Source organism: Ictidomys tridecemlineatus, chromosome 9, assembly GCF_052094955.1.
Source record: "Ictidomys tridecemlineatus isolate mIctTri1 chromosome 9, mIctTri1.hap1, whole genome shotgun sequence".
Taxonomy (NCBI): domain Eukaryota; kingdom Metazoa; phylum Chordata; class Mammalia; order Rodentia; family Sciuridae; genus Ictidomys; species Ictidomys tridecemlineatus.
In genome coordinates, this window is record NC_135485.1 from 57,182,899 (window position 1) to 57,200,245 (window position 17,347).

At 38.9% G+C, this 17,347-nt stretch overlaps 1 protein-coding gene across 1 annotated transcript in view; it reads right to left on the reverse strand.

Annotated features, from left to right (window-relative positions):
• Nucleotides 1-12,709: 12,709 nt before the first annotated feature.
• The window catches only part of Ppef2 (protein phosphatase with EF-hand domain 2), a 39,749-nt gene continuing 35,111 nt past the window's right edge, over nt 12,710-17,347 (reverse strand). The window contains exon 17 of the mRNA XM_005333290.4: nt 12,710-15,347. Within this exon, the coding sequence (XP_005333347.2) occupies nt 15,094-15,347 (254 nt within the window). The 3' untranslated portion in view covers nt 12,710-15,093. The remainder of the gene's footprint in view (nt 15,348-17,347) is intronic.

Sequence of the window (17,347 nt, forward strand, 5' to 3'; positions counted from 1 at the left end):
TCTTCTCAAGTTCAAGAGTCTAATAGACCACCATACAATAATTATGGGAGACTTCAACACACCTCTCTCACCACTGGACAGATCTTACAAACAAAAGTTGAATAAAGAAACTATAGAACTCAATAATACAATCAATACCTAGACTTAATTGACATATATAGAATATACCACCCAACATCAAGCAGTTACACTTTTTTCTCAGCAGCACATGGATCCTTCTCAAAAATAGATCATATATTATGTCACAGGGCAACTCTTAGACAATATAAAGGAGTAGAGATAATACCATGCATCTTATCTGATCATAATGAAATGAAACTGGAAATCAATGATAAAAGAAGGAAGGAAAAATCATGCATCACTTGGAGAATGAACAATAGGTTACTGAATCATCAATGGGTTATAGAAGACATCAAGGAGGAAATTAAAAAATTCTTAGAGATAAATGAAAACACAGACACAACATATCAGAATCTATGGGACACAATGAAAGCAATTCTAAGAGGAAAATTCATTGCCTGGAGTTCATTCCTTAAAAAAAGGAAAAACCAACAAATAAATGATCTCACACTTCATCTCAAAATCCTAGAAAAAGAAGAGCAAAACAACAGCAAAAGAAGTAGAAGGAAAGAAATAATTAAAATCAGAGCGGAAATTAATGAAATCGAAACAAAAGAAACAATTGAAAAAATTGACAAAACTAAAAGTTGGTTCTTTGAAAAAATAAATAAGATCAACAGACCCTTAGCCATGCTAACGAAGAGAAGAAGAGAGAGAACTCAAATTACTAGCATACGGGATGAAAAAGGCAATATCACAACAGACACTTCAGAAATACAGAAGATAATCAGAAATTATTTTGAATCTTTATACCCCAATAAAATAGAAGTTAGTGAAGACATTGATAAATTTCTTAAGTCATATGATCTACCCAGATTGAGTCAGGAGGATATAGACAACCTAAACAGACCAATATCAATCGAGGAAATAGAAGAAGCCATCAAAAGACTACCAACTAAGAAAAGCCCAGGACCGGATGGGTATACAGCAGAGTTTTACAAAACCTTTAAAGAAGAACTAATACCAATACTTTTCAAGCTATTCCAGGAAATAGAAAAAGAGGGAGAACTTCCAAATTCATTCTACGAGGCCAACATCACCCTGATTCCTAAACCAGACAAAGACAATTCAAAGAAAGAAAACTACAGACCAATATCTCTAATGAATCTAGATGCAAAAATCCTCAATAAAATTCTGGCGAATCGGACACAAAAACATATCAAAAAAATTGTGCACCACGATCAAGTAGGATTCATCCCTGGGATGCAAGGCTGATTCAATATACGGAAATCAATAAATGTTATTCACCACATCAATAGACTTAAAAATAAGAACCATATGATCATCTTGATAGATGCAGAAAAAGCATTTGACAAAGTACAGCATCCCTTTATGTTCAAACCTCTAGAAAAACTAGGGATAACAGGAACATACCTCAATATTATAAAAGCTATCTATGCTAAGCCTCAGGCTAGCATCATTCTGAACGGAGAAAAATTGAAAGCATTCCTTCTAAAATCTGGAACAAGACAGGGATGCCCTCTCTCACCACTTCTGTTCAACATAGTCCTCGAAACACTGGCCAGAGCAATTAGACGAAAGAAATTAAAGGCATAAAAGTAGGAAAAGAATAACTTAAATTATCACTATTTTTAGATGACATGATTCTATACCTAGCAGACCCAAAAGGGTCTACAAATAAACTATTAGAGCTAATAAACGAATTCAGCAAAGTGGCAGGATATAAAATCAACATGCATAAATCAAAGGCATTCCTGTATATCAGCGACAAATCCTTTGAAATGGAAATGAGGACAACCACTCCATTCACAATATCCCCCCAAAAAATAAAATACCTGGGAATCAACCTAACAAAAGAGGTGAAAGACTTATACAATGAAAACTACAGAACCCTAAAGAGAGAAATAGAAGAAGATCTTAGAAGATGGAAAAATATACCCTGTTCATGGATAGGCAGAACTAACATCATCAAAATGGCGATATTACCAAAAGTTCTCTATAGGTTTAATGCAATGCCAATCAAAATCCCAACGGCATTTCTTGTAGAAATAGATAAAGCAATCATGAAATTCATATGGAAAAATAAAAGACCCAGAATAGCAAAAACAACTCTAAGCAGGAAGTGTGAATCAGGCGGTATAGCGATACCAGACATCAAACTATACTACAGAGCAATAGTAACAAAAACAGCATGGTACTGGTACCAAAACAGGTGGGTGGACCAATGGTACAGAATAGAGGACACAGAAACCAACCCACAAAACTACAACTTTCTTATATTTGATAAAGGGGCTAAAAGCATGCAATGGAGGAAGGATAGCATCTTCAACAAATGGTGCTGGGGAAACTGGAAATCCATATGCAACAAAATGAAACTGAATCCCTTTCTCTCACCATGCACAAAAGTTAACTCAAAATGGATCAAGGAGCTTGATATCAAATCAGAGACATGGCATCTGATAGAAGAAAAAGTTGGCTACGATCTACATACTGTGGGGTCGGGCTCCAAATTCCTCAATAGTACACCCATAGCCCAAGAGTTAATAACAATAATAAACAAATGGGACTTACTTAAACTAAAAAGTTTTTTTCTCAGCAAGAGAAACAATAAGAGAGGTAAACAGGGAGCCTACATCCTGGGAACAAATCTTTACCCCTCACACTTCAGATAGAGCCCTAATATCCAGAGTATACAAAGAACTCAAAAAATTAAACAATAAGAAAACAAATAACCCAATCAACAAATGGGCCAAGGTCCTGAACAGACACTTCTCAGAGGAGGACATACAATCAGTCAACAAGTACATGAAAAAATGCTCACCACCTCTAGCAGTCAGAGAAATGCAAATCAAAACCACCCTAAGATACCATCTCACTCCAGTAAGATTGGCAGCCATTATGAAGTCAAACAACAACAAGTGCTGGCGAGGATGTGGGGAAAAGGGTACACTTGTACATTGCTGGTGGGACTGCAAATTGGTGCAGCCAATTTGGAAAGCAGTATGGAGATTTCTTGGAAAGCTGGGAATGGAACCACCATTTGACCCAGCTATTCCCCTTCTCGGTCTATTCCCTAAAGACCTAAAAAGAGCATACTACAGGGACACTGCTACATCGATGTTCATAGCAGCACAATTCACAATAGCAAGACTGTGGAAGCAACCTAGATGCCCTTCAATAGACGAATGGATAAAAAAAATGTGGCACTTATACACAATGGAGTATTACTCTGCATTAAAAAATGACAAAATCATAGAATTTGGAGGGAAATGGATGGCATTAGAGCAGATTATGCTAAGTGAAGCTAGCCAAGCCCTGAAAAACAAATGCCAAATGTCTTCTTTGATGTAAGGAGAGTAACTAAGAACAGAGTAGGGATGAAGAGCATGAGAAGAAGATTAACATTAAACAGGGATGAGAGGTGGGAGGGAAAGGGAGAGAGAAGGGAAATTGCATGGAAATGGAAGGAGATCCTCAGTTATACAAAATTACATACAAGAGGAAGTGAGGGGAAAGGGAAAAATAATACAAGGGGGAGAAATGAATTACAGTAGAGGGGGTAGAGAGAGAAGAGGGGAGGGGAGGGGAGGGGAGGGGGGATAGCAGAGGATAGGAAAGGAAGCAGAAGACAACAGACACGAGTATGGCAATAGGTAAATCAATGGATGTGTAACCAATGTGATTCTGCAATCTGTATACGGGGTAAAAATGGGAGTTCATAACCCACTTGAATCAAAGTGTGAAATATGATATATCAAGAACTATGTAATGTTTTGAACAACCAACAATAAAAATGTAAAAAAACAAAAACAAAAAAACAAAATAAGCCATGAAAAGAGAAAAGCAGATATAAAGAATAAATGTGGTAGCTAGAAAATATATTTAAAGTGACAGAAATAAACATAAATATATCAATGATCATGATAAATGTAAATGGATTAAATTTGCTTAAATTATTAATGAGATAAAAACAAAAAAATCCATCTTCGGGAGTTTAAAAGAATCTCATTTGGAACACAATGACATAAATATTTAAAATTAAAGTGGAAAAAATATATAAAAGAATTTTGAATTCAGGGACTATTTCAAATCAAAAAACATAAAAACCCTCCTACTTGGATAAAAGGATGGTGATACATATACATACAGAGAGACTTCTAAATGAATAGCTGAGTTCAAGTTAAAGGAAGGGGTATCCTCAAAGACCAAAAGTGAGGCAGCACTGAGAAACCAATGACATGAACAGCGTGATCTGACACTGTCTGCCCATGTAAGGTGAGGAGGAGAAGATAGAAAACCAAACAAGACCAAGCCAAGGAGAGTCATGTTGTCATGATTTTAGGGTGTATTCTGTGAATTATCCGGTGTCAGTAAAGCTTTTTAAAGTGCAAAAAAAAAAAGCAAGAAAGAAATCATATAACAACATACGTACTTCAAAAAAGGTATATACTGGGCTGTGGTTGTGGCTCAGAGGTAGAACACTTGCCTAGCACACATGAGGCATGGGGTTCGATCCTCAGCTCCATATAAAAATAAAATGAAGATATTGTGTCCACCTAAAACTAAAGTAAATAAATAAATATTAAAAAAGAGGTATATATTGATATGCCCACATGTACATTTAGACACTCTAGAAGAAAATACAAGCTGTTAATAACGATTTATCTCTGGAAGAATACAGACTTTGTAATGTTATATGTATTTTGACATTTTGAGGGATTTTAGACATATTAAAATATATATTTCAGTAGTTATTTGTGAGTGTAGTAGATATTACAAGACTGTTGGACCCACAAAGTGAGAATAATTTGCTGAGTATTATTGAGACCACTTTAAAAATCTAGATTATTCTCTTGCCAATTCCAAAGTGAATGATATCAAACTACTACATTTTGTCCCCCACCCTTACTTAACAAAAATTAGTTCCTTTCCACAAGACCTAAGTGTAAAAAGAAAGATATTTTTAAAAAAACATCTTAAAAATAGTTTTTAAGTATAGTTTAACTTATCTAGGTTCCTAATCATGTGTTTTTTTTCTGAGACTGGAGTGAATATATTTTTTGCATTAACAAGTCTCCAGCTGAATTTTATCTAAGAAGACATTTATTGATTAGTAAGGATTTGGGTTATAAACAAACTGTTTTCTAAGTACAATAAAAAAGTGAAAAATAGAGATGCTCAATAAAATTTATGAGAGAATAAATGAAATCATCTGAGGTCTCCCACTTCACAGAGAAGGGTGGTGATAAGAATGATGATGAATATGGGGACAGAGTCATGAGAATGTCATTGTAAGAGACATCTAGACTGGGAGGGAGAGCTGGGATGGAGAAAGCCTTTGTCACCCAGCAATGGTTCCCGGGTAACAGTCCTTGAACAAGTGCCTCAGATTTATCCTGGGAGCTCTGACCCTCAGAGGAGGGGAGTGGGTTACAATGATGGTTTTCCATAAGGAGATCCAGCTCCTAAACCCTGGAACCTCTGACTGTGTCACCTTACATAGTGCAGGTGTGATTAAGCTAAAGACTTGGAGATGGAGAGATTTTCCTAGATTACCCAGGGGGCCCAATGTAATCACCAGGATCCTTAAAAGTAGAAAAGAAAAGAAGAAGAGGAGATCAGAGTGAGGTGATACAAGAAAGAAGCAACCAGCCTTTGCTGGCTTTGAAGATGGAGGAAGGGGTCACAAGCCAAGGAATGTGGGCAACCTAGAAGCTGGAAAAGAACAGAAAAAGAAATTCTCTCCTTGAGCCTCCAGAAAGAAATGCAGCCCACTGACAGCTTGATTTTAGCCCAGTGAAAACTGGGACTCCTAATATCCAGAAGGGTAAATTAGCACATTTGTGTTGGTTTAAACCCCTAAATTTGTGCTGATGTCTTGTAGCAGGAGAAATGGATATGCCATCAACAATATCTAGAGCCTCATCCTGAGTGATTCTGATTTAGCTTTTTTGTTGTTGTTTTGTTTAGTTGTCCAAGTTTGGAGAGCCCTGCTTAGAATATGGCTTTGATTACATTCAAGAGTGGATTTAAAGTGTTTACTTCATCTCATTTTTCTGAAGTGTGTTGTGCAAATACTGCCCCTGTGTGGGAGACCAACTCTCCTGCTGGGTGATGTGGCGTCAGGCACCCATGCTGCTAGACTGCCCTGCTCTTCTAGGGTTCGAGTGACTGTCTCTTCCTGCCTGGGCGTGGCTTCCTACAGCCCCATGGGTGGATCGAAGATCACCTGTTCCTTTGTAATATAACCCCTTGCCCTGTTTAAGATAGAATCTTCCATGGAAGTGCCTTGTGTGTGTCCCCTTCTCTTACTGTGCCCTTGGGTGTGGCCTCCCCAGGTGTCAGTCAACCTGCTGACAGTGGACATCATGAAGATAGACTCAGTCCCCTGAAACCTGACGCCTTGCCTCATTTGAATAGCTTCTCCTCAATAAAAGGGATCAGCACATGCTCGCTCTGGATCTTTCTACGGACCCTTAAGGTCAGAGGAGCCGCCACAGCGACCCCAAAGAAAAAGGTATTTGTGTCTCTTGTGTGGTCATTTTGTGCAGCCCAGTCAGCCCAGTTTACCTGGAGTGACCCCTGAGCCTTTTAGTTGCGAACAGAAAATCGGCACCCCTGGAGAAAGGGAATGTAAGCATGACCAAGTGACCAGGAGTTCCAGAAATCAAGTCTTAATCATAATCATTTCAGGCGAATTTGGTTTCATCACTTTGCAAAATTCTCTGTATGTTTACCTTCTACTTTGGGAATAGTTGATTCTAAACATGCCTCTCTGGTAAAGAGGTTCTCTTACAAATTTTTCTTTATAGTTAAAAAGTCCTCCTTATTTCCAAATTCAGTGCATCCAGCTAGTATTGTGAGCATTACCCATGAGGGAGGTGCATCCAACTGTTTCCCTCCAGGTACCTCCCAGGGGCAAGTCAGCTACACAGGGGCTGACACCAGGGTGACAGCTGGCGCTCGGTTCTGTGCTCATACATAACATCAAATTATGCTCACTTGGGAACAAACACATAGCATAATTACAGTGGTTAAAACTGCTGCTTAGCTTAGAAACAAGTATTCCCATTTTGTAATCAAAACCTTGGAGTCTTATGATGTTTTGTGAGGATAATAACTACAGCCTCTTTGTTTCCAACTACAATTTTTGCCTGATTAAAATAAAACAAAATATAAAACCAAACAAAAAACCCTCTGAGGTAGAACTTTTCAACATAACTGCACATTAAACTGACTTTTAAAGCTAATTGTTCATGCCCAGCTCCTGTCCTCAGACACTCTAATTTAATTGATCATCAGTATTTTTTAAGACCCTTACCTCCTCAGATGATCCTAACAGGAGAACCACTCTTCTAAAGGACTGGCTTCCCGGGGTGACCAGTCCATCTCCTACAATCTTTGAAGTGTGACACCCCTCAGAATTCCTGCCACTGGTGGTTGCTAGGTTGTCCCATTATTGTAGGAGCCAGTGGCAGAAAATTTGGTCTCAACAATATGGTTCCTTTTACAAATCAGAAAGCTGGTAAGACATTTTACTCTCCTGAGTAAGGCTGGCCCAGGAGTCTTGTACTTATTTCCAAAAGCTCAGAAAAGGTACACTTACTGCAGGATGATTGCCGATTACTCTGAGGAAAGATGTATAATACAGACAGCCATGATCTAAATTTGCATGATACCGGAAACAGCTGTTAGCAGATGCATTAATGAGGGTCCTATCTGTTGCTCTCTTGGGAAGGATAATCACCCGTTAGCTTAAGCAGGACACACTTTGAGAACTGTTGTTTTGGAGGAGGTATTTGTAAGTGCAAACTTATAGACGCAGATCTCAACAGATTCTGCAAAGCTGTTTATTTATTCATTCGTGGACTCAATCACTCAGGCACTGAAGGGGCTCATTTTCTGGGTAGAAAAATGGCCATTGGATATAGATGGGATTGAGTTTCATAGGGTACAATGAGGGTGGTTTAATGACTGGAAATGGTGGACGTGCCTATCAGACAGTCAGGGAACTAGTTGTGCAGGTTAAAATTTTAACTCAGAAAGGCAGTTGGGAAAAGTTTGAAACTCATTGTTACTAAGAGGAGATAGGAGCTCAGATCCTGCCCATTGCTTTTCTTCTTCTGAAATTCATTGTTTCTAAGAGGAGATAGGAGCTCAGATCCTGCCCATTGCTTTTCTTCTTCTGAGATTCATTGTTTCCCCAGAGTTTCCCTATTGAGTGTGCGGTTCAGGACTGATTAGTAATGGGGGAAGGTCAAAATTTTTAGGGCCCAGCATTCAGTATCTGCCTCCTTCCTTTAGGGCCCATTGTTCCTGGAAAAGGCTTTATTGGGAGAGGTTTCATGTTTGGCTAGTTTCTCTCCCTCCTCCAGAGCTACACTGTCTTTCCATTTTTCCCAGGGACTGTCTTGTAGGAATATGATTTTCCATAACCCTTCAGTATTGACCATGCAACACAAAGTGGTTGGGATCTTTCAGTTCTGTTTTTTCACTTTGATAGGTCGTGATGACACCAAAACAAGGAACACTAGAATCTCAACACTGCCATCCGTCCCACCCTTGACAATTTTCAATGTACTGCATCAGTAAAGGTGATAAATACAGAGGAAAATGGCTGGCCTAGGGATATCCTACCCGCTTCCAGATTGGGAGGAAGGCAATATGTAATGGGCCAAGCCAAAGCTCCCTACTGAGGCCTATGGAGGACCTAGGCTTAGCTGGAACCATAGTCGTAAACAGAAAAGTCAAGGACTAAAAGTGTGGTTTTCTAACTAGTATCATCAGCCTCACCTAGAAGCTTGCTAGAAATACTACTGAATGTACCTTAAATTTTTTTATTGTGATTATATACATATATATATATATATCATAAAATTTATCATTTTTAAAAGTACAGTTCAATGGCATTAAGTACATTCACAGTTGTGCCACCTCACTTCATCTCCAGAACTTGTTTATTTACCCAGAGTGAAACAAGTATAGTTTGAAGCAAGACCTCCAAGCAATTAGTGTGCATGTTAAAGCTGGGAAGTTCTGAGCTAGGGGACTTGTGGGCACAGGAAAGGTAACCATAACTGTGCTAAGTATTCTGCATGCCTCCTCTCATCTAGTCTTCCAGCACCTGAACTCCACCATACAGCACGGGAAATAGGTAAGCATTTTACTCACGATTGCACACCTGGTAAGAGGTGGAGTTGCGGCCTCATCTGGGTCTGTGATTTCAACGAGCATGCTTTACCTCTTTGAATTTCCTCTATGCCCAGAAAGAACCCATATGGGTGTCTTGTATGTGAGAATGTGCATTGAGGAAGGAAGATGGCTGAGTACTTTGAGGGAAGAAGTAAAATAAGATCCCCACTGCAAACAAATATTTCTGTGGCTTTACACAGCTCACACATCTAGATCTATTAGATCTGGAGAGTCTGAGACTCTGCATTCACAGAGAAAGGAATTTTACTTTATTTTGTCTCTTCAGAAATATTAGTCTCTGGAATGAGACTTCCTGTCCTTTTTTAGGCATTTCAACTGACTCTATTGCTCTCTTTTCAGATCTGTTTAGAATAGGGAGATCAGCTAGAAAGCTGCTGCCAGGGAGTTCTGTGCTGGATGGGGTGGTGAGGCCAGGCTCACCTCTCTCTGACCTAAAACCCCAAGGTTCAGGGCTTGGTGTGACTCAGGGATACAAACTCCAGAAGATCTGATCTGGAATGTGACTCAGGAACTCTGGCTGATCTTCCTTACTCGGATCTGAAACTAGGAAGTTGAGAAAAACCCCAAACCTTGTGTAATTGAAAGGATAAATCCCCTATAAGGAAGAGAACCACACTGGAAAATTCCACTCATGAGCAGATAACTGGAACGCCTGACTTTTGAGTCAACAACTGGGAGGTCAGCTATGACCAGGTGCCCACCAAGCATGCACAGTTGAACAAGTCCTGTCCTTCCAGGAATTGAACACCTAAAGGGGACCTCTGGTCCATAAAAGTTGCTTGAGAAATACATAAACTAAGGTTTATCTTAATGATTGTCTCACAACTACTCCCTGATAGAAGATCAATTAAGCAACTTTGCTTAAATGGTAGAATCAATGACCTGTGAAGACTTATTTAAAAATTACCATGCCCAAGACACATGTCCAGAGATTTTGGGTTAACTGGTCTAGGCCTGATATTTTAAAATGTGACTTAAAAATAAATGTTGAGCTTCAGGCACTCAGGTACTCCCTAATATCTGTAGAATATAAAGGTGAATAACTGGGCTAGTGTCATCCGGGCATGCAACTATTAGCACATGGGTCAAACTTTAGGGGTTTCAGGATACTTTTGTATGTTCTTCTCTTACTTAAGTCTGTTACAAAGGTAAACTGAGGCACACTAAAAATTTTAAAGTCTTTTTGAGCAAATAGTGATTCTTGAATCAGGCAGCTCCAACCAGAAGTAGTTCAAGGGCTCCATTCCAGAATGCACAAAGGACATGCTGCTAGAAAGTCTCTAGTTACATTAGTATGTTTGTTGGCTGTTTCTGGTTGAGCTTAAGTTGTTTTTCTTCAATATAGATTTTTGCAAGAAACAGCTCAAGTTCTGCGAGTATTTGCAGATGGAGCAAGGTTAGGTCACTCGTGAGCACTAACTGGCTGTGTCTGCTCCAGGGATTATTTGGAACTCGTCTCCCTTGTAATTTATCTCCATGGAGTCTTATGACTTCCTGGAAAATATTGTTGTATAATGTCTATTTTACAGTCGAGGAAGCTCAGATTTAATGAGATTAAGTGATTTTTTTTTCCCTTCGAGTTCAACAAAACTAACAAATGGATTCTATTAACTCTTGCATAGTCATGAGTTTAGTGATGCGCTGGTTCCAGTCATGCCCTGAGAAAGTTTGCCTGGATTCTTGCTTTGGTGAGCATGTCATTTATTCCCCCCACCTTACACTGGAGTCCAATTTTTAAAAATAAGAATTATAGAAAAATTCAAATTGAAAAAGTGAGAAAATACTACAATAGACCCTCACGAAGTCATCACCAGGCTTTAACAATCACCAGCTCAGGGTCAGCCAGGTTTGGTTCATACCCCCATCCACCGGCTTCTATTTTGAAACTAATCCTAGTAAATATTTTGGTATACATCAATAGGGTATTTAAAAAAAAAAACTCAATTTCATTTCCATACCTAAAAAAATGAGCAATAATTCCTTACTATTGCCAAAAATGATGTCATTATTCACACATCTCTAACACTCTTAAAAAAAAAAGTTGCTTTGATTAGGAATCAAATAAGTTCTATAAATTATAATGGGTTGCTATGTCCTTTTAAATGTCGTTTTCTCCTTCATCTCTTATTTAATCTCCCTGTAATGTATTTGATGAAGAGACCAGGTCATTGGTCCCCTCCATCTGGATTTTCATGACTGGAACTTCCTGGTGTCATCTAACACATTCCTCTTGTCACTTGACAGGCCCAGAAGCCAGATTTGAGTTGGGTTAATTTTTTTTTTTTTCCAGAACTCCCAAGGTGCTATTAAAAAACAAAAGTATAAAGTTTAGGAATTTGGGGAACAAAATGTACTCTAAATACATATAAATTCATGGCCTAAAATTAAGGAGTGACCTGCATGACCATGGCCAGGATGTGCCCAGGGTCTGCTGGAGGATCTCTTTTCTAAGTCCAGTCCAGGTTTACCCTCCCTCTGTCAGATGTCCCTGCCTCCACCTCTGAGCATTTGGGTGTCTTCCTGATTTGCACCTCTAAGGGGGCAACAAGGCAGGCAGCTGTAGGGCTCTTTCCTTTTCCCTCTGACCCTAGAACATCGACATCTTAGACCTATTTGGTACTGAGAGAGCTGCACTTTTAGCAGCTACTATAAGAGACAGAGCATTTGCTCAGAGTGACATCTAGTGGTTTTAAAAATTTATTTTATTGAGGTATAGTGTGATCCTTTCTTAAAGGTACAACAAACGAATTTGCTTTTAAAATATGTGTTTTTATTACTTAGTCCCTTTTATAACTATTTTATATATTATCAGATAATAAAAATATAATAGTTATAGAAGCAACTCATGATCATAAGAAAAACCTCAAAGGATACTGAATAATAATTGCCTTTCTAATTAGATTTGTTTCAGAATTTTACTTAAATCTTTCCTGATGCTTCTTTTGATAGGAAGTGAAAGTCCTTCAACACTAAGCATAATCCTGACTAATGGTAGGTTATCCTTTTTTAGTGGCTGCATGATATTCCATAGAATGGGGAGGATGATGATATATTCCCTCCATTCCTTGGATATAACTGGAAAGAAGCTTGGGTGGAGTCAGGAATCATGGGTTCCAGTTCTGGCTGTGTCATTAACTGGGTCACATATCCTGCAAGCTTTCCACACCTCAATTTCCTTAGTTCAGAAATAAAACAAGGTAGGGGAGAGAGTTAGGGATACTCATCAATGAAGTACATATTAAAACCCCACAGAAATGCTAAGATACTGCCTACTCAGATGTGGACTAGACCTTGCACCATGTGCTGTCCTAGTGCCCAGGTCTGGCCTTGGGCTGAAACTTACACCATCAGCTTTCCTGGTTCTCCAGCTGCCAAATGCAGATCTCCAGACTTTTCAGCCTCCATAACCACAGAAGACAGTTCTTTAATTTTTATTAAAGATTAATTAATTAATGTAAATCTGTATCTATCCTATATATCTATTAGTTCTGTTTCTCTAGAGCACCCAGAATAAATACAACACCATTTAACAAAATGATCCCATTCCTGAGATTTTATCCTAAGAAAATGCATCTTTCAAAAGATTTTTGTAAAACAAGCTATATGCACAAAGTTATTAACCACAGTGTTATTTATAATAATGAAAAACTAGAGACAATACACATGTTTAACAACTGGGGAGAGGCTATTAGATCACAGTGCATCCATTTGAAAGAAAATTACACAACCACTGAACTAATAATCATGAAGACTGTAACAACAAGGGAAAGTATTTACAATTAGTGTAAACTTATGAAAATGCAGAACATAAAATTTTATAAGCACATTAATTATAACAAGTAAAAAAGAATAAGTAGTAAAAACATCCATGTTTGGATCATGGAATTATGCATATAATTTGGAGGGGGCGGGTACTGGGGATTAAATTCGGAGGCACTCAACCGCTGAGCCACATCCCAGCCTTATTTTGTATTTTATTTAGAGTCTGGGTCTCACTGAGTTGCTTAGTGCCTCACTTTTGCTGAGACTGGCTTTGAACTCGCGATCCTCCTGCCTCAGCCTTCCAAGCTGCTAGGATTACAGGTGTGTGCCACCACGCCCAGCTGCATATAATTTTTAATAACTTTCCTTTACCAATGTGACATTTTTAAACAAAAGGTGTAAAATGAAAGCAACAAGGGGGTTGAATTATCAGTGGTTCTTTTTTTAATATTTATTTTTTAGTTTTTTTAGGTGGACACCATATCTTTTTTTTTTCTAAAATTAATTTATTACTATTTGAAAATGATGTGAACAATATAAAAAAATTCAAGAACTACAAAACAAGTAATAATAAAAAAATGTCTCCTTATTACCCTGGTTCCCGTAGGCCTTGATTTTTACCTTTCTTTTTTTTTTTATTGTTGGTTGCTCAAAACATTACATAGTTCTTGATATATCATATTTCACACTTTGATTCAAGTGGGTTATGAACTCCCATTTTTACCCCATATACAGATTGCAGAATCACATCAGTTACACTTCCATTGATTTACATATTGACATACTCATGTCTGTTGTATTCTGCTGCCTTTCCTCTCCTCTACTATCCTCCCTCCCCTCCCCTCCCCTCTTCTTTCTCTACCCCCTCTACTGTAATTCATTCCTCCCCCTTGTATTATTTTTCCCTTTCCCCTCACTTCCTCTTATATGTAATTTTGTATAACCCTGAGGGTCTCCTTCCATTTCCATGCAATTTCCCTTCTCTCTCCCTTTCCCTCCCACCTCTCATCCTTGTTTAATGTTGGTCTTCTTCTCGTGCTCTTCTTTCCTAGTCTGTTCTTAGTTACTCTCCTTATATCAAAGAAGACATTTGGCATTTGTTTTTTAGGGCTTGGCTAGCTTCACTTAGCATAATCTGCTCTAATGCCATCCATTTCCCTCCAAATTCTATGATTTTGTCATTTTTTAATGCAGAGTAATACTCCATTGTGTATAAATGCCACATTTTTTTTTATCCATTCGTCTATTGAAGGGCATCTAGGTTGCTTCCACAGTCTTGCTATTGTGAATTGTGCTGCTATGAACATCGATGTAGCAGTGCCCCTGTAGTATGCTCTTTTTAGGTCTTTAGGGAATAGACCGAGAAGGGGAATAGCTGGGTCAAATGGTGGTTCCATTCCCAGCTTTCCAAGAAATCTCCATACTGCTTTCCAAACTGGCCACACCAATTTGCAGTCCCACCAGCAATGTACAAGTGTACCCTTTTCCCCACATCCTCACCAGCACTTATTGTTGTTTGACTTCATAATGGCTGCCAATCTTACTGGAGTGAGATGGTATCTTAGGGTGGTTTTGATTTGCATTTCTCTGACTGATAGAGATGGTGAGCATTTTTTCATGTACTTGTTGATTGATTGTATGTCCTCCTCTGAGAATGGACACCATATCTTTATTTTTATGTGATGCTGAGGATCAAACTCAGTGCCTCATGCATGCTGGGTGAGCACTGTACCACGGAGCCCCAGCCCCAGCCCTATCAGTGGTTCTTAACTGGAGTACACATGAAAATTATTTATTCTACTTTGTGAAGATTCTGAGATCAGGCTGAGGCAACTATATACTTATTATACACACACACACACACACACACACACACACACACACACACACCATGCCTACTCCTCCATAAATAAACACACAGGTAATTCTGATGCATATTGGTAGGCAAATTCTCAGCATAAAGTTCCACAAATCTATGCACAGCAAAAAGCTGGGCATTACCTAGAAGGCACTGAGGGCAATAAAGTCCGACAGTTCTCAAGGGGCACCTGAACTACTGCAGCCATTGTCATTAGCATTTGTGGACTGTGGGCAGTCTGCGGCTTGGCCCTCTGAGGAGGATTGCTCCACAAGGCGAAAGGCCTCCAGGAACTCATTGATGTCGATGTGGCCATCCTTGTTGAAATCAATGCTCCGGGCAAGGTCACATATGCAGTCATCTGTGATGTCGATGTTCATGTGAGAGCTGAATAGCTTCCATGTCTGCCTGAACTCATCCAGGGAGATGAACCCTTATCAGAGGGAAGAAATCACTTCAGTGAGTCGATCAGCGTTCATTTCCTCTGACATTCCTGCAAGGACACTTGCTCCCCTACTGTTAATCCAAAACATCCAAGGCCTTGTACCTAGTGTAAACTCTCCCAAGGGGATCACAAGAAACCTCATATCAGGAGGGGTTCTCAACAGGGAGAAATTTTGCTCCCCACCAGGGACATGTGGCAGTGTCTGGAGACATATTTTATTGTCACAACCAAGGTAAGAGTGGGGTGCTACTGGCATCTAGTGGATAAAACCCAGGGATGTTGCTAAACATCCTACAACACACAAGATGAACTCCTCCAAAAAGACTTATCCAGCCCAAAACATCAATAGTACCATTACAGAGAAACCCCGCATCAAATCCTCCCAAATATATAGTAATTTATGTTTTGTAAAAAGAGCCCTTAAAGCTAGGCATGGTGGTGCATGTCTATAATCCCAGTGGCTCTAGAGACTGAGGCAGTAGGATCACAAGTTCAAAGCCAGCCTCAGTAACTTAATGAGGCCCTAAGCAACTTAGACAGACCCTGTCTCAAGACAAAAAGAGTTGGAGACGTGGCTCAGTGGTTAAACACCCCTGGAATCAATCCCAGATACCACCAAAAAAAAAAAAAAAAAGCACTGAAACTGGGCATGGTAGCCCACATCTACAGTCCCAGCTACAGGGGAGGTTGAGGAAGGAGGATCACTTGAACTCAGGAGTTCAAGATCAGCTTGTGCAAAATAAAGTGATCCTGTCAAAATAAAGGAGCTGGGTGTGGTGGCATATACCTATAATCCCAACTGCTCAGCAGGTTGAGAGGCAGGAGGATCACAAGTTCAAGGCCAGCCTCAGCAATTTAGTAAGATCTTGTCTTAAAATTAAAAAAAAACCAAAAAGGTCTGGGGGATCTAGCCCAGTGATAGAGCACCTCTGGGTTCCCCAGTACCAAAAAAAGGAGGGGGAAATAAAGACTTTGGATCCATATATCATACATCTACAGTTGACTGGTTTGTTGTTGTTTTTACAGTGCTGGGGATCACGTTAGGCAAGTGTTCTACCACTAAGCATATTACCAAACCAGGTCAATTCCACCCCCAACCTCCAGTACTAGAGGGTTGAACCCAGGGCCTTACCACTGAGCTATATTCTAAACCTTTTTCAAATTTTAATTTGATCCAGGGTCTCACTAAACTTCCCTTTTTGGCCTTGAGGCTTGTGATCCTTCTGCCTCAGCCTCCCAAGGAGTTGTGATTACAGACCTAAGCCACTATGTTGGGCTTGATTGATATTTTATAAGGGTTCAAGATCATTTGATGGGGAAAAAATCACTTTTTCAACAATGATGGGGACATAATTATGTACCTACAAGTGAAAGAATGAAGTTAGGCCCTACCTTACTATACACAAGAGTTAACTCAATATGGACCCAAATGTAAGATCCCAAACTATAAAACTCTTAAAACACTGTTGTAAATATTTGTGACCCTGGATTATGAAAAATTTCTTAGATATGACACCAAAAACACAAGACAACAACAACAAAAAAAAGAGACAAACTAGATGTTTTCAAAATTCAAAACTTTTGTGCATCAAAGGACATAACCAAGAAAACGAAAAGACAATATACAAAATCAAAATATATACTCACAAAGCATATATCTAATAATGCCCTAGCATCCAGAATACATAAATAACTCTTATAACTCAAGACAAATAGTCCAATTAAAAATTTGCCTATTCAAATAATTTGAATAGACATTTCTCCAAAGGAGATAAACGAATGGCCAATAATCATATAAAAAGATGTTCAACATCACTGATTATTAAGAAAATGCAATTAAAACCATATGTAATTCTTCAGATCTATCAGGATGACCATAGTAAGTATTTAAAAGACAAAAATGAAAAATAATGCAAGTTGGAGAGGATGTAGAGAATTGGAATTCTCATATACTCCTGGTAGGAATGTAAAATGTTACAGCCATTTTA